A 20,301-nucleotide genomic window follows, 5' to 3' on the forward strand; every position below is an offset into this window, starting at 1 on the left:
CAATAGAAAGTGTAGCCATGCTGGATCTAAGTGTGTGAGCTCTTGAAGCCTGGTTCAAGTTGACAGCCTTTGGAAACACCCTTTTGCAGATTAGTCGTGTTCTTCTCTGTTTACCATTGAACGGTTTCAGTCCAAAGAGTGATCAGAGTCTGACCATATCAATGCCTTGCTGACCCTTGTTAAGTATCTTGGAGAGAAAATATTGGAATCAGTGTATATTGTAATCAGTAAGAAGAATTTAATTTATGAGAAGGTGATACTTCTGTCAGTGACACAGGAACTCGGAAATGTCGCCAGTTTGATTTTGCGGGAGCCCCGGCAACTGTCCAGCAAACTGTTTTACCTCTCGTACCTCTCTCCGTTGTCAAGTCTGTTACAAAGAAAATGTTACCAAAGTCATAGAGCTAACAACTAAAGAAATGTATGTCAATCAATGGGGAAAAATTAATAATTTGAGCTTGAGACTGAATTGAAAGGTTGAACATCGCAATTTGTTATTTTAAGGGACAACTTGAAACGGCCGAATATTTTCCGCAATGGAAATTTGAAGTCCTATTTCCCGACATTTTGAATTCAAATTTAACAGAACAAAAACGTGGAGGTACTAGTAATTGTTACAAAATTATTCTTATATAAACAAAGATTCCGGCTAAAGTAGCATTCCAGCTTACTCTCGGCTTGGCTTTGCGAACGAAGATTTAAGGGAGTGATCCACTTATGCTGCAGACAGAGAACCAGTGATGACAATTTACGAGAACAATTCCAGTTTAATAGTACAATGATAATTTGCAGTGCAAAAGCAATGCTTTCCTTATACGAGGCCGCGAATGAACTTTAAAGGCGATTCATTTAGAGAAGGAGTTTCTCAAAATCAATTGTGTTTTAAAATAGTATAGTCAGGCATTCAAGAACGAACAGCAACTTAATTTATAACGACTGATAGAGCTCATGACTTTATTGGCATGACAACTATAATTGCGCTTTGGTAAACACGATCATTTTTTTGGTCATTTATGTTCGAGGCTTGACCAAAATCTATTGAAACATGCACTACTTTTTCGTCTGTGTAACTGATATAAGTACAATATTAAACATGGAGGTGAATGAAAAAATATCATCGCCTGGGGCAAATCAGTGTCTTACTACACCATTTAATATGGAAAATTAACGTTTAGAACGAGAAAGAAGAATTAATTTTTCAGGTGGCTGAAGATATTTACGAGCGTTCTTTGGTTTCAATACTTGTATGTGTCCGAGCACTAGTGTGCTCAAGCCTTGAGAGAAATGTTATGTTTTCGATGTAGCGATGTTTCACTGACATGGATTTCAAAGTGTAGTTTGAGTATTTTTTTTTCTCAAGAAAACAACAGTTTGTTCGATGTAAATAAAGTTTTTGCGCCAGTATTCAAACAAACAACAAACAAATCATTAACATTCCAGCTAGAATAAATATGTGACGATAGTCTCGCAGGGTAGCTGAAATGATAAATTGATGTAATGGTCGATACACTTTAAAACAAAACAGCAATAAAAAATGGACCCTGAGAAAATAGATAAATAAAACAAGTACACAGGTCAAAAGGTGTCAAAGCTACTGCTTATAATGTAATAATGAAATGAAAAATGGATAAAATCGAAAACTTTAGAAAGCTTTGAATTTACATAGTTTGTTAATTGATGCGCGCGCAGTTTGCCGCTTCCTTGGAATGTCGATTTCCGTACAAAATAAACAATCTTCAATCTAAGCGGGAGACATAATTGGGGACGGAGACCATAAGTCTTGGGATCCGCGCGCACCTATGATATGGAACAGTTTTGCTATTTTTAGAACAAACTGCGCCACCCTGACGTCATATATCCGCGCGAATCTACGCACCTGTCGTGGGTTCTCGCGTGGATTTAGTCTTGTCGCGTGATCAAATGGCGAGAGTTGTGAGATTCTGTTTCGGATTTTTCACAGCGATGACAGGGAATAAGAACTAGGGCGCTTAAATGTAGTTTCATGCTCTGTTCTAGCTAATGGAAAAGGTGAGTTTTTCAGGGTCGAAAACAAGACTTCAATTTCGCGCTGTGAATGAAAAATACTCGCGTTAGTCGTTCACGTACATGTAAGCTTTTGCTTCTGACTTCAGAATAAAGCTTATGTAAGAAAACTCTCCACTTTGGTATCGAGGTAATTTGTAAATTTCTCAAACAATGGTTAGTCATAACCAAAACCTGTTTTTGATAGTTTCTTATTGTTTCTGCTCGTTTGGCAAGTTTGCAAAAGTTTTTGGAAGGAAAGTCTGACGCGTACAAGTAGCTTCAGGGCGTGCACTTTCAAGTCCGAGTCGCCGGTGTTTTCAGTTGTCAACAAATCTTGACAAAGATTCCTTTCGTTATTTTTTGTGCTGAGATTCTGCAACAATTTTCACCAACGCCAAAAGACTACTAACATCATGTGTGTTTCTTCAACGTATTGAAATTTTACACTGCGAAAATAAAATACATAACTCAACCAACAAAATCGAAATCGTGATTCGAGTTGATTAATTAATCAACTCACACAAAGAAAGCGTCATCGTAACTTTGCTGATTATTTCTGCTGTATTCATATATTTTCAGCTAAACTTTTAATATGTTCTTAAACATTTATCAACCTTAAACAAATTAAAAAACTACGGAGATATTGTATGAGCTCGATGTACGTTTTCACACGAAAGTGCGGTAGTCCAATTTGTCATGTTTACTGACTGTACAAAGCACGCATCGGCGGGCGCTCTTATTCATCGACAACAGACAATTTATTGAATTTTTACACAAACAAAGCTTGGAAGTATCTACAGTCGTAAACTAATTGGGCCTTGATGAAACATCAAGCGTTGCTTACAATACAGGCGAAACGTGAACCTGCAATTTTTTATTACTTTTCGGTCGCGATAGAATCTGGCGAAGTTCCCGCCAGCGTGTGGCAAGGGGAGGGAAACTTTGAAGTCTTAAAACGCTGCTATATCTAAATATATCCAACTAGTTTTCTGCTGAGTTACGGAAAAGCTGTTAATCTTCAACATATCAGAAATTTAGAGTCGAGTAATGTGGAGCTCTTCTAAAAGAAGCAGCGGAACACAACATGGTCGGTGATATAAAACGGGACATACCTAAATTCGACACTGTGTTGTACTTCAGTCAAATTGGTGCAGCTTGCGACGACAATACTTAAGCAAAATTCCAACAGACATAAACGCGCTGAGTTGTGGGCCAAAAGCATGAAACATTTCGGGAATATCGGAAACCATTTCCTGCCCGCGCGACGTCCGCAAAAATCCACGCAGCATGCACGCGCGAGTGCCGCAGGCGATGGTTTAATTTGTTCTAAAAATAGGAAAATTGTCCCATATCATGGGGACAACCGCAATACTGGAAATGGCCAGCGCTTACGATCTCCGTCTCCGATTATGGCTTCTGATCTAAGTTCATTTTATTAAATCAGTGTATAATTTTCACATCGATTCGACATAGGGAAGATTAGTACAAAGTTATTGGAAAACGTTATTATCAGAAGTTACAAACTAGTCTCACTTAGTCAAGGAACCGTGATTTTACAAGAAGTATTTACAAGCAGTATTACTGAGTAAAGGTTTCAAGACATAATTATCATTTGGGCTTAATTTTTGCTTTGGAACTTTTGAACAAACCTTTTGAATTTTAATCATGTTCGTCTATCCTTTTCATCTTTTACATGGAGTTCTTGAAAATGAAACAAATTTTAGAACATGCAAAGGGTGAAGGTTAACTGGGAGTGCCTCTCGCCATGTTCATCAAATTATATATACGGTATGGTGATAAAACATATATGCAGTATGAGGTGATGAATCATCCAGGAATATTAATTTTCGTGCGATAACTTGTCAGGTAAAAGTGATATGGTGCTTTTGAGAAGGACCTCCATCTTGGATTTCAAAATTTTGCAAATATGTCAAAAAGTATGAAAATACTAGAAAATATGACGATGCAAATTTATTTTTTTAATTATGACTTTGCAAAAACCAAAAAAATCTCTAAAACATGGACTTGAGCTTAGAAAAGTACACCAAAATTCATGAAACACCTTTGAGTGTGCTTGTTTGCCACAGGAACGTCAAGAAAAGCAATGAACTAATTAACACAACAAAACGTTCCCCGATTGTGTTAACAAGGAGTTACCAAGTTTAGTTATTTATATTGACCTGCGTCAGTTTCCATTGTTTTCACTTTATCAAGATACAGCAAAGAACATTGACTTAAATCCTGTTTCGAAACGCATTGGCAATAATTAAAGTAAGATAAGAAAGTGCTAAAACACAGTACATTTGAACATAGTTAATAGAGAGGAATGTTTACGAATCATGGCAAATTTCTTTGTTGTATGTTTTTGTTGGCTATTTGGGGACGGGGGGGGGGGGTGGGGGTTTGACTCTGCACAAAATCTGGAAAAATACAAAAAGTGAAAAAGTGGTTATGTGTGCTCATACAACTGACCAATAGAAACACTGCGATTACCTAATTCATGCACAGTCTAGGAGCAGAAAACAAGAAGATGTACAGGGTCAAAGACCTTCCAACATAACTCTTAGCCTGTTTGTTTGCTTTTTTGATGTTTGCTGGGATTCTTAACCATTTCCTCTATTAACTATGATTTGAACAAATACAACTGTCTTAAGGATATGCTTGAAATTGTATCGATGACCTATAAGAAACTGGAACCGAGAATCAAACACGTGACCGTGAGGAAATTTAGTCGTGAACATGTTAACAGGTCGTTAATAATTTGCAGCAGGAAATTATTTCACATCATTGCTGATAAAGGCTGTATTTTTACCCCGCATTTGTATGTCTAGTTCTTAGCTGGTCGGTAATAGCAGATCGAGTTTTGATGTTGTTTCCGAAGCAATATTTGTTTTTCAACTCCTTGGCAGGCAAGTGTACTGTGGTTTCTGATAGTTAAATAAGTGACGCTTTGGTAAGCAGTGAAAACACAAGGTCAATTTGCAAGGACCGACGTAACCTAATAAAAAAAGAAGTACCGGATCCTGTCCCTGTAAAGGATGTAATTGGACTTGCTGATGTCGGACTACTGAAAAAAACGCTAAGCTGATAAAAAGGTTTGAGAACGACATAATCATTTCATATATTTCGAAAAGCTTTAAAAAACGCCCAGTGCCTTGAAAAGATTGCAAAGGCTTTGTTTTTCATTTTTCGGTTTTACGTTCTTTTATCAATAATATCGATACTTTTGAAGCATGAATCAGTGGTACCTTATTAAAAGTTAAAGGGACACAGCACATGCGCATTAGATACCATTTGATTTCATAGTTAATTTGCATATCACAGAGACACGATCCATACTGTTTTTAACCAAATATGATACAAAAACTATCATAGGATGAGCAAAAGCCCACTGGAAAACAGGTTTTTCAGTAAACGATTGAAAATCGAGCAAAACACTGCGAAGATTGAAGCGGATTTCTAGATGTACTCGACGAGTATCTTTGATTTCAGGTTGAGGTGAACCTTTTCACGGTGAGAAAACTAGTGTCCAGGTCAGCGCGGTCCCAAAGCCGACTGTGTCCCTTTAAGGATACTAAAAACATGAAAAACCATCTTTAACAAGGGGTGCTGTTTTCTCTAAGCGATAATCCAACCAAGTACTAACACAGCGGAGCAGGGCTTAAGTTTTGCATCACTCGACTTCAGTTTGCAGAGAAATATTGAGCCACGACCCATCCAAGGATGCGAATAAGACAAGTAGAAATGAATATGTCAGTTTCTTTCTTAAAATTTGTTAAGTGCAGTTCAGAAAACCGGCTGAAAAAAGACATTAAATGCAAGTCATTTCTTCCCTACTGGTTCAGATCGAGGCAGAGCGTGTTGTTGATTATAAGTAAGGAAACAAGGTCGTGTCAACATGCCAGCAGAAGTAAGTAGTTGCTGCAAAGTTAGAGTTTTAACTTTGAAAATTAAATTTACCATTTTACCTTTAAAATTTCTAGGTCCAAAAATGTTTTCTAACAAAAGAATTCACAAAATCAACCATAATGATTTCATGAAAACGTTTTATTGTGATCACTCTTGTTCATTATGTAAGAATTAATAACAAACAGTTATTGTGCTTGACAACGGTGCAATAATCTGTTTATCATTAGTACAAATCTACCGGGTTATACTAATGCAATACTGCATTCTGATTGGCTAAGGTATATCTTGTGCGATCACCATTACTATTCAGTGGTTGAAGATTGTCTGCAAAATAGAGACATTTTTTTCTCGTTTCACCGAAGTTTCGGTAGAGGATTTAGAAATATTGAATGGATAATCAAATTCTCCAGAAGGCTGAAACAAGGCCATTTGCTGTCACAGCACTCGGAGTTTTAGGAAAAAAAACTGATAATCGCTCGGACAAAGCTTAAAGATGGACTCGAAAGACAGTTCATTCTGCGCTCGATAACTCTATGGTGATGTTTAAAAGTGTAGAGATTTAATTGGCAATCATTTAGTAAGAGTTCTATATTTAAACAACTAGTTTATTTTGCTTAGTAGTTATTTTTTTCTGAAGCCAAAAGCTAGCGTTACCTTGTGAACATTTCATTATATATGTAAGCACCGTAAGTTTTATTTGGAAAGAAAATATAGAACAAGTAGGAGAGTATCGCAGCAGCACCCTCACTCCGACAGTTCGTCGCATAATAATACATGTTGATTCTGCGTGACCATTCTGATGAACTGTTAATATTTGATTCGATCAACAGGTAGCCTGAGGAATAATAAAGAAAGTGAAGAGTGATACACCACAGCGAACAACTGGCTAAAAGACAAATGCAGAAACACTTTCAAATAAACTCTCTTTAAGCTTGGAAATAAACTCTAAGAAAAGCACCTGTACTCCGTTTATCGTAAATCTGTCGATCCTCATAGTAAGTTACGATGGAATAGTTCATTAACAAATGAAGCGGACGTCAATATATATAATATCAAGTCTGTATGAGGGAAGAATAAAAAGATAGAGATTTTCGCAAATAACGAAAGTAAACTTAGCTGATGTAAGGAAGGTGCAAAGAGCAAAGTAAAGACTAGACTCCAATAAGCTCTTACACCTTCTGCGTGATAAAATAATATTAAGAAAATAACTGTAGAAAAAATATGCCGCAGAACCAGAAAGGTGAATGCGGTTAAACCTGTGTCGTTGTCCTTTACTTTGCATTTAAATTCAGTTTAATCCAATGAACATTGCTCATTCCCAAAGCAGAGAGCAATGCCAGAAAAAAATCGTCAGATAATCAAAAATTGTGAGATACCCCTACACGAGCCAATGTGCACAGTAGTTTATCTTCGGCCAAAAATCCCCGACCATCTTACAGGGAAAGATTGTTCGAAGAGTCTTAATTCCTGTCCCCCAAAATCCCCACTCCCCTGAATGAAACAATCGCGAAAGAGGATTAAATCTCGTCCATAATCCTTTACTTTCCTAGAAAGAATATTTGGAGAGGAAGTTTAACTCTCATCTATAGTCCTCCACTCGTCCTTTAAAGTTCAAAAAAGGGTTGTAATATGAGTTACACTTCCTCCCAAAGTATTTTTCTCTGAGAGGGTTAAAGGTTAAGAAGTAGCGGTAAGACTAAACTACACTGTGTCGCCACGGCATAAATAAGCAATGTAGTCTTACAGCCATTTCTTAAACCTTGACCATCTTAAAGAAAATTACTTTGGGAGGAAGTTTTACTCAAAATGTAACTACTTTTGACTTTTAAGGAAAGAGTAAGAGATTATGGCTAAGACTTACACTTCCCTCCAAATCTCCTTCCTAGGAAAGTAGAGGACTATAGAAGAAATTTATTCCTCACGCACGATTGTTTCATTCAGGGGAGTGGCGGTTTGAGGAACAGAAATTAATACTCTTCGAACAATATTCCCCTGTAAGATAGTAGGAAATTTTGGCCAAAAGATAAACCACTGCGCCGAAAACATCGTGTAGGTGTATCACTCACTGACGATTTTCTTAGGGCATTGCACTCCGCTTTGGGAATAGAAAATGTACCTTGGATTCTACTAAATTTAAATCCAAAGTAATTCTCCTTCCAAATAAGGTAGAGGATAAACAGTGTTAATAATGAAAACATTTGCAACTTCTTGATTACGATTTCTGAAGTCATTAATTATATTGAATATATGAATAAATTAACCAGGGAAAGAGTCATCTTGCTCCCTGCTACCTCCTCTGGGGAGGAGGCAGGAGGGAAAAAGAGTCATCTTGCTCCCTGCTACCTCCTCTGGGGAGGAGGTGGCTGGGGGCTTTAAACCCTCATTTATTAACATACTTTGTTAAGTATTTAAGTAATGGACAAGGACACAAGATTTGGCCGCAAACTTAGTTTGCGGGTTGTTTATACATCTTTTTTTCGTTATTTAATGATCTTATGTTATAGAAGGTTTCAAGAGCTCTTTGCTGTAAGTCCTTTAATTAGCCCTTACACCTTCTTGACACTAGGAAAGGCTTCGCGAAATTTCACCTAAGTATTGTATTTTGATTCACATTGTGTCAGAGAAGAAAATGCTAATGCAAGCTACCTTGCAAGTCTTTTCTATTGATTAAATAGCTTTCAAAAATTCAGTAATGTTTTCCAAAAAGTCACGTAACTCTTTTCGAAGACTTGTTCACCAACATTTTTTAACACTTTATTTTAAGGTGGTTGAATTTAATATTGATAAGTGCTGCAGGCCATTTTCTTAACGGATCCGTCTAATCTCTGTGAACCTGTTGACAAGAATTATCATTATTGATCAGTTACAGGGCAAGTGTAAGTCCTATCTAGACAATTGAAAATACGTGCACTGAGACGTTATATGCTAATTTACCAACCGTACTGGTTTAACAAGAATGAGCGCAAAAATTTCAAATCTCTATGTCAAGTTTTTCTTTCTTTAATTTCTTTTCAAATACACAAGCTATTCGTATCTTTTGGATTTGATAGGTTGCCATCAATATTTGGGTGCTACTATATCACAAAGTCCGTTAACCAGGATTCTATACCATTCTATAGAAAGTCAAGTTAACAACGTGTTATGCTAAAATAAACAAGAACTGTAGATCTACTTCAGCTACCTTAAAAACAGCAAGGAACACACTTGGTATCCATGGATACACTGACTAAACTTATACTAGAAAATTCGGCAATGTTATCAGATTTGATATCAAGGCAATATCCTATACAGTTCCTTTATTTCTTTATTCTCATCACTTGACTTTTTGAGAATGTTTTAAGACAGCTAGGAGAAATTGTATGTTGATTTCTAGTTCTTGAGAATTGAAAAGTTCATTCAGTTCTATCTTGCCGCTATTTTCTACGTGACGAACACATTGCTCTTCCACTGTCAATTTTAAACCTTTATTATCCGTAAGACAAAGCATTTAACTTGACTCATGTACTATTTTGTAAAGTGCCCATGAAATGATCTTTGGAGCTAAATCAAGCCATTCTTAAAGTGAACGTCAACTTACTGTTTATTTGTGTAACTGAAGTGTGAAGAAGCATATTTTAAACTCAAAATTGGTAGAAAAAGCTCTATTTCGATTTGGAGATTGATGGCAAATCAGATTTGTAAACTATCTCGCTTGTCAGTTTCCCACTGTCAGACATAAACAGAGTGCGTTTATTTTCTCACTTAACTTGTCGTGTATAGTAAGTCATTTTATACAGAGAACGGGTTTGTTGGGGAATTTCAGTGATGCCTCGCCGACACCTCTCTCAAGACCGTAGCTAGAAACGCTCCAAACATGCATGGAGTTACCACTTTTTATCGGTACTGACCGTTCACGACAAACAGAAATATTTTATTATTCTAGGCTATATTCCTTCCAGGAATCTTAAAGGTACTGAATAATTTTAAAATGCCTTAAGCTGTCCCGCAGCATTTCGAACAGAGTGTTGCCAAATTATTTCTGGTTACAATAAAATAATGGAAAATCGAAAACTAAATCATTATGGAATAATATAACTTTACTTCTTGTTTACTTTTGCAACAAAGTGAGCAGCACTATTGAACGTTGGAAATGGATAATTATAACTTAAATCACGTGTCTGCGTATTGAACATCTTACTTTTTAATTGTCATCGTACACAAAGAAATTAGAAAAAAATCAGAAATCGAGAGTGAAATTTGCCTTCCATCGCAAAAGTGGTTTTGCACGAGAACTCGTTTTCAAACAGAAGGACAAGGTAAACTCGGAAATGGCCTATTCACTGCTCCATCAAGACAATGTTCCAAAGTTGATGATTTCCTTTTCTCTCATCATCTTGTTGAAATTAATATTATTGTAATTAACTGAAAGTAATTGAAATTCTCATCATCTGCAGAAAGGAGAAATGAGCTGTCTATCCCTAGTTCTCTGAAATAATAGAGTTTCAGTGATGAACGACTTGTTTACTTGAACTTGTAAATTTGGTCAATTTTCCATTCGTCTACCAACCTCGGTTTAGCAATGTAAAATCAGTGAAATTGCGCGAACACTGAAAGTTACCGTAAGTTTCTTAAAAATGTATTGAGATTTTCATACTTGCATGTAACAACACATTTAAATCAGAAACTCCAGTCATTCATGCCATGCAACTGATGGCCCAAGGGATTGTTATAGCTTTCTAGCAAACAATACGTGAAAACTGGACCGGAGCGAACGCTTCAAAATCACAACTTCGTTTGCACGGAAATCGCAAAGATATCCTTCTCTTGAATTTATAAGTATTTCACCTCTGAATTACAGTTCATCAGTTTCCGACTTTTTCTTCTACAAATCATCTGTTAACAACTTCACAACCTTACCTTTTTTTGTACAGGACGCTTAAAACAAAAGCACGGGTTTTCCTTATCATTTTTCATGTAACTCTACCATGCAAGGAATTAAATTCGCACCCCTGGTATTACTTTGGAGTTTTTTCCTATTTTGTCGTGAACATCATAGTCATCGTGTAGTTTTTTTATTTTTTGCTAAGTCGCGCTGCCACAAATTGTAGTCACTGCATTTAATGCTTTAAAAACACGACTGCATCGAGATGAAATCTACCCAATATGCCACAAGAACAGCTCTTACAGCGTGTGGGTAATTTATAAAGCCAGAATTCGTAAATCAAACGTAATGGTTATTTTGGGAGCATAGATTTTCCTTCTTGAACATGAACTGCAATTTTGGTGTCAAGAGTGAACTAGAGTAAAACACGTAAATCCAATTATTTTCTCTGACCTTTTCCAATAAGAACGCTAAAGAGCTTGTAAATTGTACCTTTCTTCTGTCTCCTCTGTAACAATGCATAGAGTCAGCTTTCGTCACGACACACGACTTAAAACAATCTGATGTTTTGTGGCGCCATTTCAGCCAACAATGCGAGCGATTTGATAAAATAAATCTTACGTTTGATATTTTTTTAACTTTAAAGTATGAAACGTTCAATACTTATTTGTTACATTCTTTCTCGTATCTTTTTTATATGCAAAAGAGGAAAATTTAGCACTAAAGCTGGAGATTACCCACTCACTCTGATGTAACCAAAGAAGAGAATAAGACAGGAAAATCGCGTTAACTACACCCGGAACTACGCTAAAAGAGACGGAAGGAAAAATCATTTGCAAGCAGTTATCCCATAATAGCAATGTCATGATAACTTTGAAATTTACAGAAATGTCTTACGAAGCACAGCCCTACGCTCTGAGTTACCCGTGTGTTCTAACTTTCCGGACATTACGGAGCTTAAGCAAACCACGACGGCAACGGCAACAAAAACTTTTGGACGGAAGTGCAGTCTCGGGCACGTAGAAATGTATCAATCTAAATATTGTGTTGATAATGATTGTTTATTTTTTTTCAGTCTTCTTACATTGCGTAGCACAGCAAAGGTAAGCGCTATTATTGTTTTCCTATAAAACAAAAATTGTGAAAGCCAAGTAAATGGGTCAAGCTAAAGATAGAATTTAGCCTTGATGACAAGCAAGTTTCAGAGGCATTTCTTCTGCCAGTGAGGGTTGCTAATGAACCGTATCTACGTTGCTTTCGGTACAAAGTGTTGAATTCTGTTCTGTATACTAGTGACCGCCTGAGTAAAATAGGATACGTTTCTAATCCCAACTGCACCTGTCATCAGCTAACGGAAACAATATCCCATATTTTGTTCGGTTGTTCTTTTTCATATTCTTTTTGGCATGAGGTTAATGAAGATTTTTTGAGTAAAATCAAGATTTGCAGAAGCCTCTTGCTTACATGTTGCGATGTTATTGTTGGGTCTTTTGAGGAGGAGATGTATCCATTTAATTATATAGTAATTTTAGGAAAATCTTTCTTGTGGACTTGTCGATGTAGAGAAAAATTACCTTCCTTGAGCCAGTTCATAAGAATTTAGGTAATTAAATATGAACTGAAAAACACATATTTGAAATCGAATGAGAGGAATTTGTTTAAACAATAATAGAAGATCTTTGAGGAAACAATTTTAACTAATAATTAAAGTAGACAACGCTATTATTAAGGAAAATCGTTAAGTTAAATAAGTATGACGATAAGAATTGACAAAATCTTTTTTCTTAATTAATTCAATATGGTGTCATTGTTAACTTCTGTAAACCAAACTTTGTTCGTTCTTCTGTAACTTAATTGTTGAAAAAAGAATTGTAATTGATTATTGCGGAAATACAAAATCCCAACTGAAGAAAAAGAACATAAAACGGCAAAGATAACGTCACCAAACAAAAGATTTATTGAGTAGAGCAATGGCTGTGCACTTGCGTTTTAAATCTTTGCGCATTTTGTAGCCGTAGCGTGAAATGAACAGGTTCTCTGCATTTTGAAGAACATTGTATCACGGAAATTTGATGAGCTCCTGAATGAGAGAAACTTTATTCTTAGGAAGAGAACTCATCGCCGCAAATTGCGGAAAAACGTTTACTCCGCGAAATTTAACCTGTAGACCTAAATTAAATCATAGCAATGTTTTTTTGAAACTTTTCGCTCTTTCTGATCTATCTACGAGTCCGTGAAAAATTTAATCCTCCAAAGAAGGCATTGTACAGATTTTGAAGGGCCAATGTACAAATATATTCTGAAATCGCCTATCGACGGTCCCTATTTTGACTGTTTTTCATTCTTTTTGGGGGTGGGGTGGCGGGAGAGGGTCAGTTGCAGTATTCAAAAAAGTATCCTTACGTGCTTTCATAAGCATGACGTTACGGGAAAAAAAATTACTCAGGGCTCCATATATGTCAACATTATGCAAATAAAAAAACAAGTTGGGAACTAATTTCTAAGGCACTTCAATAAGCTTGTATAATGTGGCATTGGTAGAAGTCATATTGCCAAATCCTGTGTTAAAAAAGTCCAGTGACGGTATGAAAGTTGTTTCATGGTCTCCTCTTACAATTGCTCACCAAGTTCTTTCAATAATCTCCCTCCAAGTCATCAAGAAGAAATCCACAAGATGTTCGATAAAGATTTGGAAAAACTTTCTACCGAGATTATTCACATCGTATAGCAAACTTCTGTGCGACTGTTTCAAATATATTCTCAAAGGGGATTATTTCTAACAACACCATGTGTTTAAAACAGACTTTGAGGTAATAGATCAAAAACGAGTGCGAGTTTTTCATCAGGGGTTCCAAACACCGAGAAACAGATGAAAGCACGACGCCGAAGGCGGAGTGCTTTTATTGTTTCGAGGTGTTTGGAACCCGTGATGAAAAACGAAGCACGAGTTTTTGAGCTGGCTTCTCAAAGTAGCATGAGAATTTTTTTCGAAGGATAGGTAATTAGTAGGCGTGCTCAATAGGCTATTGTCTGTTTTTTATTCATATGGTAAATGAAATGAATCTTTTATATGCGGCCATGTGGGCAAGTTTTAAAGGTTGAATTTTTAATAAATTAACATTATGCCGCGTGATGGAGATCGAGTGGAGATCAGAACGTTTTCGAGGTCGAAAAACCTCTTCTCAAGAAAATGTTTTGGTGAATGATGCTGTTCCAGTTTCAACTAAGTATAAAAACAAGTGGGCTGTGAACATTTTTGCCGAATGGCAGAGGTTGAGAGAGGTTAAAGTTCCGGTATTAGATTGTGGCGGTCTCTTCAAGGACTACGATTTACACAATGTTACCGCTGTGAGTGTAGATATTGCTGGAATGGACGCTCTGTCGCTGAACTATTGGTTGTCAAAATTTGTGATGGAGGTAGCTAAAAAGTCCGGTGAAAGATACCCTCCGAAGTCTGTTTATGGTATCATTTGTGCCCTCAAGCGTTATTTGGAGGAGAAAAATGGATCAGAAGCTTTGAATCCTCTGGACGCTAGTGACAAAAGGTACTTGACAACTTTTAGAGCGAATTGGTTAGTAATTTAAAATGCACTGTTTCAGGACTTTAATTTTGTGTGTTATTTTTTGAAGGTTTGTCCTTTTCCGACGTTGCTTAGATGCCGAGATGAAGAATGGCGTTCGAGAAGGGCTTCACATTAAGTGTAAGAAAGAGGAAAAGGAGTTTGTGAGCGAGCAAGAAGAAGCAGTATTCTGGCAAAAGAAATTGCTGGGAACTACATCAGCTAAGTCGTTATTGAACACGATCTATTTCTACAACGGAAAAGTTTTTGGGTTGCGGGGGGGAGATCACAGAAATATTGTTGTAAACAACTTTGAAATTGGTCCAAATTTTATTAAGTTTGAAGAAAATGCCTCTAAAACTTATCATGGAGGTCTTTGTGATCTAAAGTATGTGCCGCGAGTGGTCAAGCACGTTTGTCATTCTATTGAGGAAAAGCACGAGCCGTGCCTTGTTGAGATATTCAGATTGTATGTAGGGTTAGTTGAGACTCATGCAAAGGAAGTTACTGCATTTTACTTTAAGCCATCAAAAACTAGGTTCGCATTCGATAAAGCGCCCGTAGGCATCAACAGCTTGAACAAGATTTTGCCTGACATGTGCGACGCGGCAGGCTTTAAACGCAAAACCGCTCACAGTTTGCGCGTTACTTGTGTTTCCTCCCTGTTCAATTCTGGGGTTGAAGAAAAATTGATTCGCGAAAGGTCGGGGCATCGTTCTAATGCATTGTTGCAGTACGAAAAGCCTACAGAAGAAAATGTGTCTAAAGTTTCAAAGATCCTAGGTCCAAGTGTTGTTAGTACAACTACATGTTTTACCACAGAGAAACAGGATCAATCTTTAACGGATGTTGTTTTCCAGAAAGGAAAATTCAAAAACTGTACAATTAATGTAACGATGTCTAAGAAGGAATAATATGTTGCTGTATTGTTGTTGTAAGCAATGATTTAAGCGGGAAAAATGCTGTATTTAGAATTATAATTAAGACTGATTAAAATTCAAGTTTCTTGATCAGTGTCTTGATCAGTTTTTGAACTAATCTACCGTGTCTTGATCGGTATGTTCATTGGGTATCAACATACATGCACCTGACCCAATTGATGCGAGCTGATTGGGTCATCAGCTCATGAATAATTAATGAGTTTGAGAAGTTCATATGAAACATTTGAAATTACTGGTGAAATGAAGCTGATGATGACATGTTACCTTTGTTTGCACAACTTCTCTGAACTTTGAAATCTATTTTCTCACGTTTCCACGGGAAATTGTTTTCGGTGTTATTTCAGGCAACTATTTATATCTCAAGCTTTTAGAAAATGCAAAAAAGACTGTAATATACTTACAAATATTCTGGAAGAAGGTTTTTGTCCAATAAAAACTGAAATTGGTCAATTTTCGCTCGGCTTTTCTCTTAATTATTATTGTAGAACTAATTAATGATTAGATCTGAATAAGGAGACTTTATTCTATGCTCAATTCAATGGAACGTTTTCACGTGACGTCATCAAGTTTTAAAATCCAAACCTAAAGAGCCACCAGAGTTTCTATCCTCATCAGGCACAAGAGGTGCGAAAAATATATATCTTCACAACATTTCAGCGGAATAACGTCCTTCGTTTGGAAACAAATGCATTTTGAATTTTAGAGTTATGGCAGTGCGGGACATAAAGCTACGATTGCGTTTGTCGAAAAATATATACTTATCTCATGATTGTTAGCCCTTCGTGAAATAAAAAAGTAGTAATAAAGTGTTAATTTATAGGTTTGTGCAGTGCAGGCAAACAGTGGCCTAGATAACCAAGTAAGCTCCAGATTATCACACTATTTTCCGACCGCCATATTGGCGAATCTTTGCCGACTTTTTTGCTGACATTTTCCCTCATTAACATACCACTTTGCACGGAGAAGGTATCACGCTAGACACCAATTGACTACAACACTTTAAAGAGCTTGTGAAACTTAGTAACTGGTGAAGCTTTTGGCTCTTTGGGTGTAATATTCGAGGAGAATTTGGCTTTCAAAAACTGCAAAATTTATGGGTGGCAAAAGCGCTAATGAGCTTATACATTCTTTGTAAAATTTTCAATATTCAGAACTAATGTTTTGGTAGATCCATCAGAAACTGTATCACTCATGGAGCAAATGTTGTAAACAAAGATTCGCTTATTGGTGTACCACGTAGGTAGACCAATATGGCGGCACCATACTGGGCTCTGTAAATTTGTGCAAAACATTTAGTCGAGTATCTGAAGTTTGGAATAGCGCATAGACCTAAAACCTGCAGGTGCCTTCTTTATTTATGTTCTATAAGATCGCATTTTCTTGTTTGTTTGTTTGTTTTTTTATTGTATGACAGTAAAAACGATCTATTGTAGTCCGGATATTTGACTAGCTGCGCCCAAGATTTTTTCAAGATTCAAACCCTCTTTACTCGACAAAAACAAAACAAAACAGCTTTTCCAAAATTTTTTCAAGGTTCAAAATCCTTCTATACTCGACAGAAACATAACAAAACAGAAGAAGCCCTTTTTAGAGCAATCTTACTTTAAATTCTGAAAGTAATTTTAATACGGTTGTACTCAAACAGCACTCTTAAAGTAGTTTGCGATGTATGAGAAGTGACGAACTGGAAGATTAAAACCTTTCAATTAAGATACTTCACTTTATATTCTCGAAAATACTGCTCAAATGTAAAGAATGTATACATGCAAAACAGCAATTCGATGTAACATTCATCTCAAGCTTAATGGGAAAACTAGTGAGCATTCACGAGTTGATTTTATTGACAAGCCACGGTCATTTCTTAATTACTACCTCTTCCTCTTCATTTAAATTTTTCTCGAAAAGAAACCACCATTGTTTTCAATTAATTAAACTCTTAAGTACGTCCCAGGCTCAAAATGTGTATTGTTGTTACCGATTTTCTCATATTGTTGTTAATATTGATTCTGAGAATTTGGTTCTTCATCAAGACAATACCTTTAGCAAGTCTGTTTCGTAAATTACTGAAACCGTTAAAAGTTAACGAGAGTAGAAATGATCTACTTATCTGAGATCTGATGTCTCCAATAGTCAACTTGGGCCAGATTCCAACAGTGCACTGCGATCTAAGATGGCTGCCCTCCCTGTCAACAGTGATACATCAGCCGTCTGGAGCGAGAGAGAGAGAGAGAAGAAAAGAATATTTAATCAACACTACCTGGTCAACTAATAAATTTACAGTCGTGTTAGATACAGTTGATAACTAGGTAAATTTTCAGAAAACAGTAGTGTTTTGATCCGGTTTCGAATTTTGGCATTTTCTTCAAAAATGAAATAGCTAGAATTCCCATGGAATCCAATATGGGTTGTATTGTTCGCGCTTCTAAGAATTACGGATAATGCTTTCCAACTTAGTTGATAGTACGAGGTAGCTATTAAAATTGGGTTTAATGATTATTAAAGAATCTTTTTAGGACCTTTTACGTCGTGGTATTCTCCTCTGCACCGAAACGTTTTCAAACGCTAAATTCCAAGAACAGCTAAGAACGTAAAATGAAAAGTGAAAGATGTCCTTTCACATAATAACTCCACCCCCTCTTCCCCCACGCGAAAATGGTCTAGGCCAACAAAAGTTCGACCCAAAGTAGCTCGAAGTCCTTTCAAACAAACGGTTGTTTCATTATAATAATTATTATCGAAAATAATACAGTGCACCTGTATTGTTTTGATCTAAATTATGGCATTTTGCGGACCAGACAACCGTACCTTTATATACAGCAATGGTACGAAACTTAAAAATCTATCAATTTTGCAATCAGAATCACGATTTTTAACACTCTTGGAGTGTAAAGCTAGGAAAACCATTATCTACTTATCTGAGCTGGGATGTTTTTCCAATAGCCATCGTACGTCAGAAGTGAAGCTCTGTACACTGCCATCCAAAATTCAGTTAAAGTTGAAGAAATTCAGTTAATTGAGGTTGATGAATAAATCCAGAACTCATGAACTGTCCTTCAACACATCTTTGGTCATCCTGGAGATAGCAGAGCAAACGGTAGCAACTTTAGTTATTTAATCACCTATGTTTACTTATGATTATTTCATGAACAGATAACTTGCTCACTCCAAAAACTTGTTCGCATGTTGTAGTCAGAGAGTTGAGGCATTTAAGATAAAAGGCTTGCTGTAAGGTTGATAACGAGATTTACTTACTTTTTTAATTAATCCTCTTCGTTCTCTGTGGGACACAAGGCAGCCACAGTCCATCTACATTTATCTCGTTTTTGTACGATATGTTGTTCCTCATTGAGCTCATGACAGGCGTCAGGTGGTTTTTGGCCAGCCAGGTTTGCTGTTGCCAGTTGGTGTCCATTTCTAGGCAACCTTGGGAAGTGTGTGGTCAATCCATCGGATTCATCTGCGTTTGATTTCCATGACAACATTCTGGCAATCAGTTTTTCTGTCAACGGATCAGAGATAAAGAGCAATATTCACTGCTTGTAGACATTGACGTCAATTGTTTTGAATTTAATTTTTCTACAACCAAACAACTCTTTGTTTCAAAAGCCAATTGCTTTCATGTTGGCGAACAAATAACAATCTAGCTAGCCTAACGAGCTTTTCCTGTGCTGAGATTTTTTCTATTTTTTGCTCATTTTTCTCATTAAACTGCGCCTATAGGCTCGTCAGATAGCTTCAGCTCAGATAATTTTTTTTTTAGAATTAATAAAGGAATTTGCCAGTGTAGTCAATAAGTTAGAAGTCCTTAGATTCTTGCCATGGATTTCAAAATTTTTTTTGAAACAGAAAAACACGATCACAGGACGATAAACTGAAGCATTCTACGAATGGATTATGTAAAAAAAACAAAACAAAAAAAAACAGTAAAACTTTAGTGCCACCAAATCGTAAGATCTTAGCCTCGGTACTCGATTTCCTGTATTTGTAAGATAAATGAAAAATGTTTTAACTTAATGGTACGAAATAAATAATACGTGTTCCTTTTGTCTGTGGGTTAATTTTAAGCAAAAATACGTCAAAACACGAGACTCGTCCATTAAAATTACGAAACATTCAGCACCAAGGCATACAAAAATTACCAGCGAAATGCACTCATTTTGAAATCGATCACATTCTTTATTACATTGCAAACCGGTTCTAATGTGACGTCCGAATGACCCTATGTATGTAAAAAAAAAAAAAAAACTAGACTTAGCTGCAAAACCTAAAAGGATTGTATTAAATGAAATCTAGCGACAACTGTGATTCACTTATCTGAAATTCAACGGAGTTGTCGTCAACATGAAACTTGCCAGGAGTCCATAGCTGGTCGTGCTACACTTCATTTGAATTGGTGAATGACGCCTGTCACTCCAATTCAATTCCTTTGGATACAACTTTGCCGCCTCTGGTCAATTCTTGTGAAAAAACAGGAAAGTCATGGTTAAGTTTTTCGCGTGTTAACTCAAGCAAAACTGACTTGATTGAGTATTAGTATCAGTTAACGGAGGTCTATCGGCCTTGCGCTTTTAAAACAAAACAAAACTCCCTCAAAATGTGGAATAACACTTTTAAACGACTACCAACAAAGTGGTGCACTGCAGTGGGAACCAACTGGAGATTAGTTGTAGATTTTGATATAACTACACAACTGTTCTCTTTGTATCAGAGCAAAGGCAAAGGCGGTTGGAATTTTCTGTTTTTACAACAGTTAAAACGAGTGTACATGGTAGCGCTCCGAGGTGACGAAACAAATTGCGAATGACAAAGTCAAACGGCAAACCAAGCAGATTATCAAGCTGTAAACACTGAAATATTTTATTAAAAATAATCATTCAGTTACTCACAAGAGAAATGTTTGCTATTCGGTTTTTCAACTTCGCCTAAATACAGTCTTCGGTGTCAAGGAAAAACACATGCTCCTCGAAGCTTTCACAGCATTGAGGAAAGTTTTATTATACCACTA

The 20,301-nt window shown here is 36.5% G+C and overlaps 1 protein-coding gene across 1 annotated transcript; it reads left to right on the forward strand.

The window, feature by feature from the left end:
• The first annotated feature begins 13,927 nt into the window (after positions 1 to 13,927).
• On the forward strand, positions 13,928 to 15,368 carry LOC149118976 (zinc finger MYM-type protein 2-like). The gene is made up of 2 exons (XM_089294662.1): positions 13,928 to 14,340; positions 14,426 to 15,368. The coding sequence occupies exons 1-2, from the start codon at positions 13,928 to 13,930 to the stop codon at positions 15,267 to 15,269; spliced, it is 1,257 nt and encodes a 418-aa protein (XP_089150788.1). The 3' UTR covers positions 15,270 to 15,368.
• Positions 15,369 to 20,301: the final 4,933 nt, after the last annotated feature.

The sequence above is a fragment of the Orbicella faveolata genome, unplaced genomic scaffold (genome assembly GCF_042242905.1).
Source record: "Orbicella faveolata isolate gen_17 unplaced genomic scaffold, um_ofav_v1 contig_1, whole genome shotgun sequence".
Classification (NCBI taxonomy): domain Eukaryota; kingdom Metazoa; phylum Cnidaria; class Anthozoa; order Scleractinia; family Merulinidae; genus Orbicella; species Orbicella faveolata.

Coding starts and splice junctions, on each gene's coding strand:
- LOC149118976 (XM_089294662.1), top strand. CDS start 13,928: ATGGAGATCGAGTGGAGATCAGAACGTTTTCGAGGTCGAAAAACCTCT. Junction 14,341..14,425: donor CTGGACGCTAGTGACAAAAG/GTACTTGACAAC, acceptor TATTTTTTGAAG/GTTTGTCCTTTTCCGACGTT.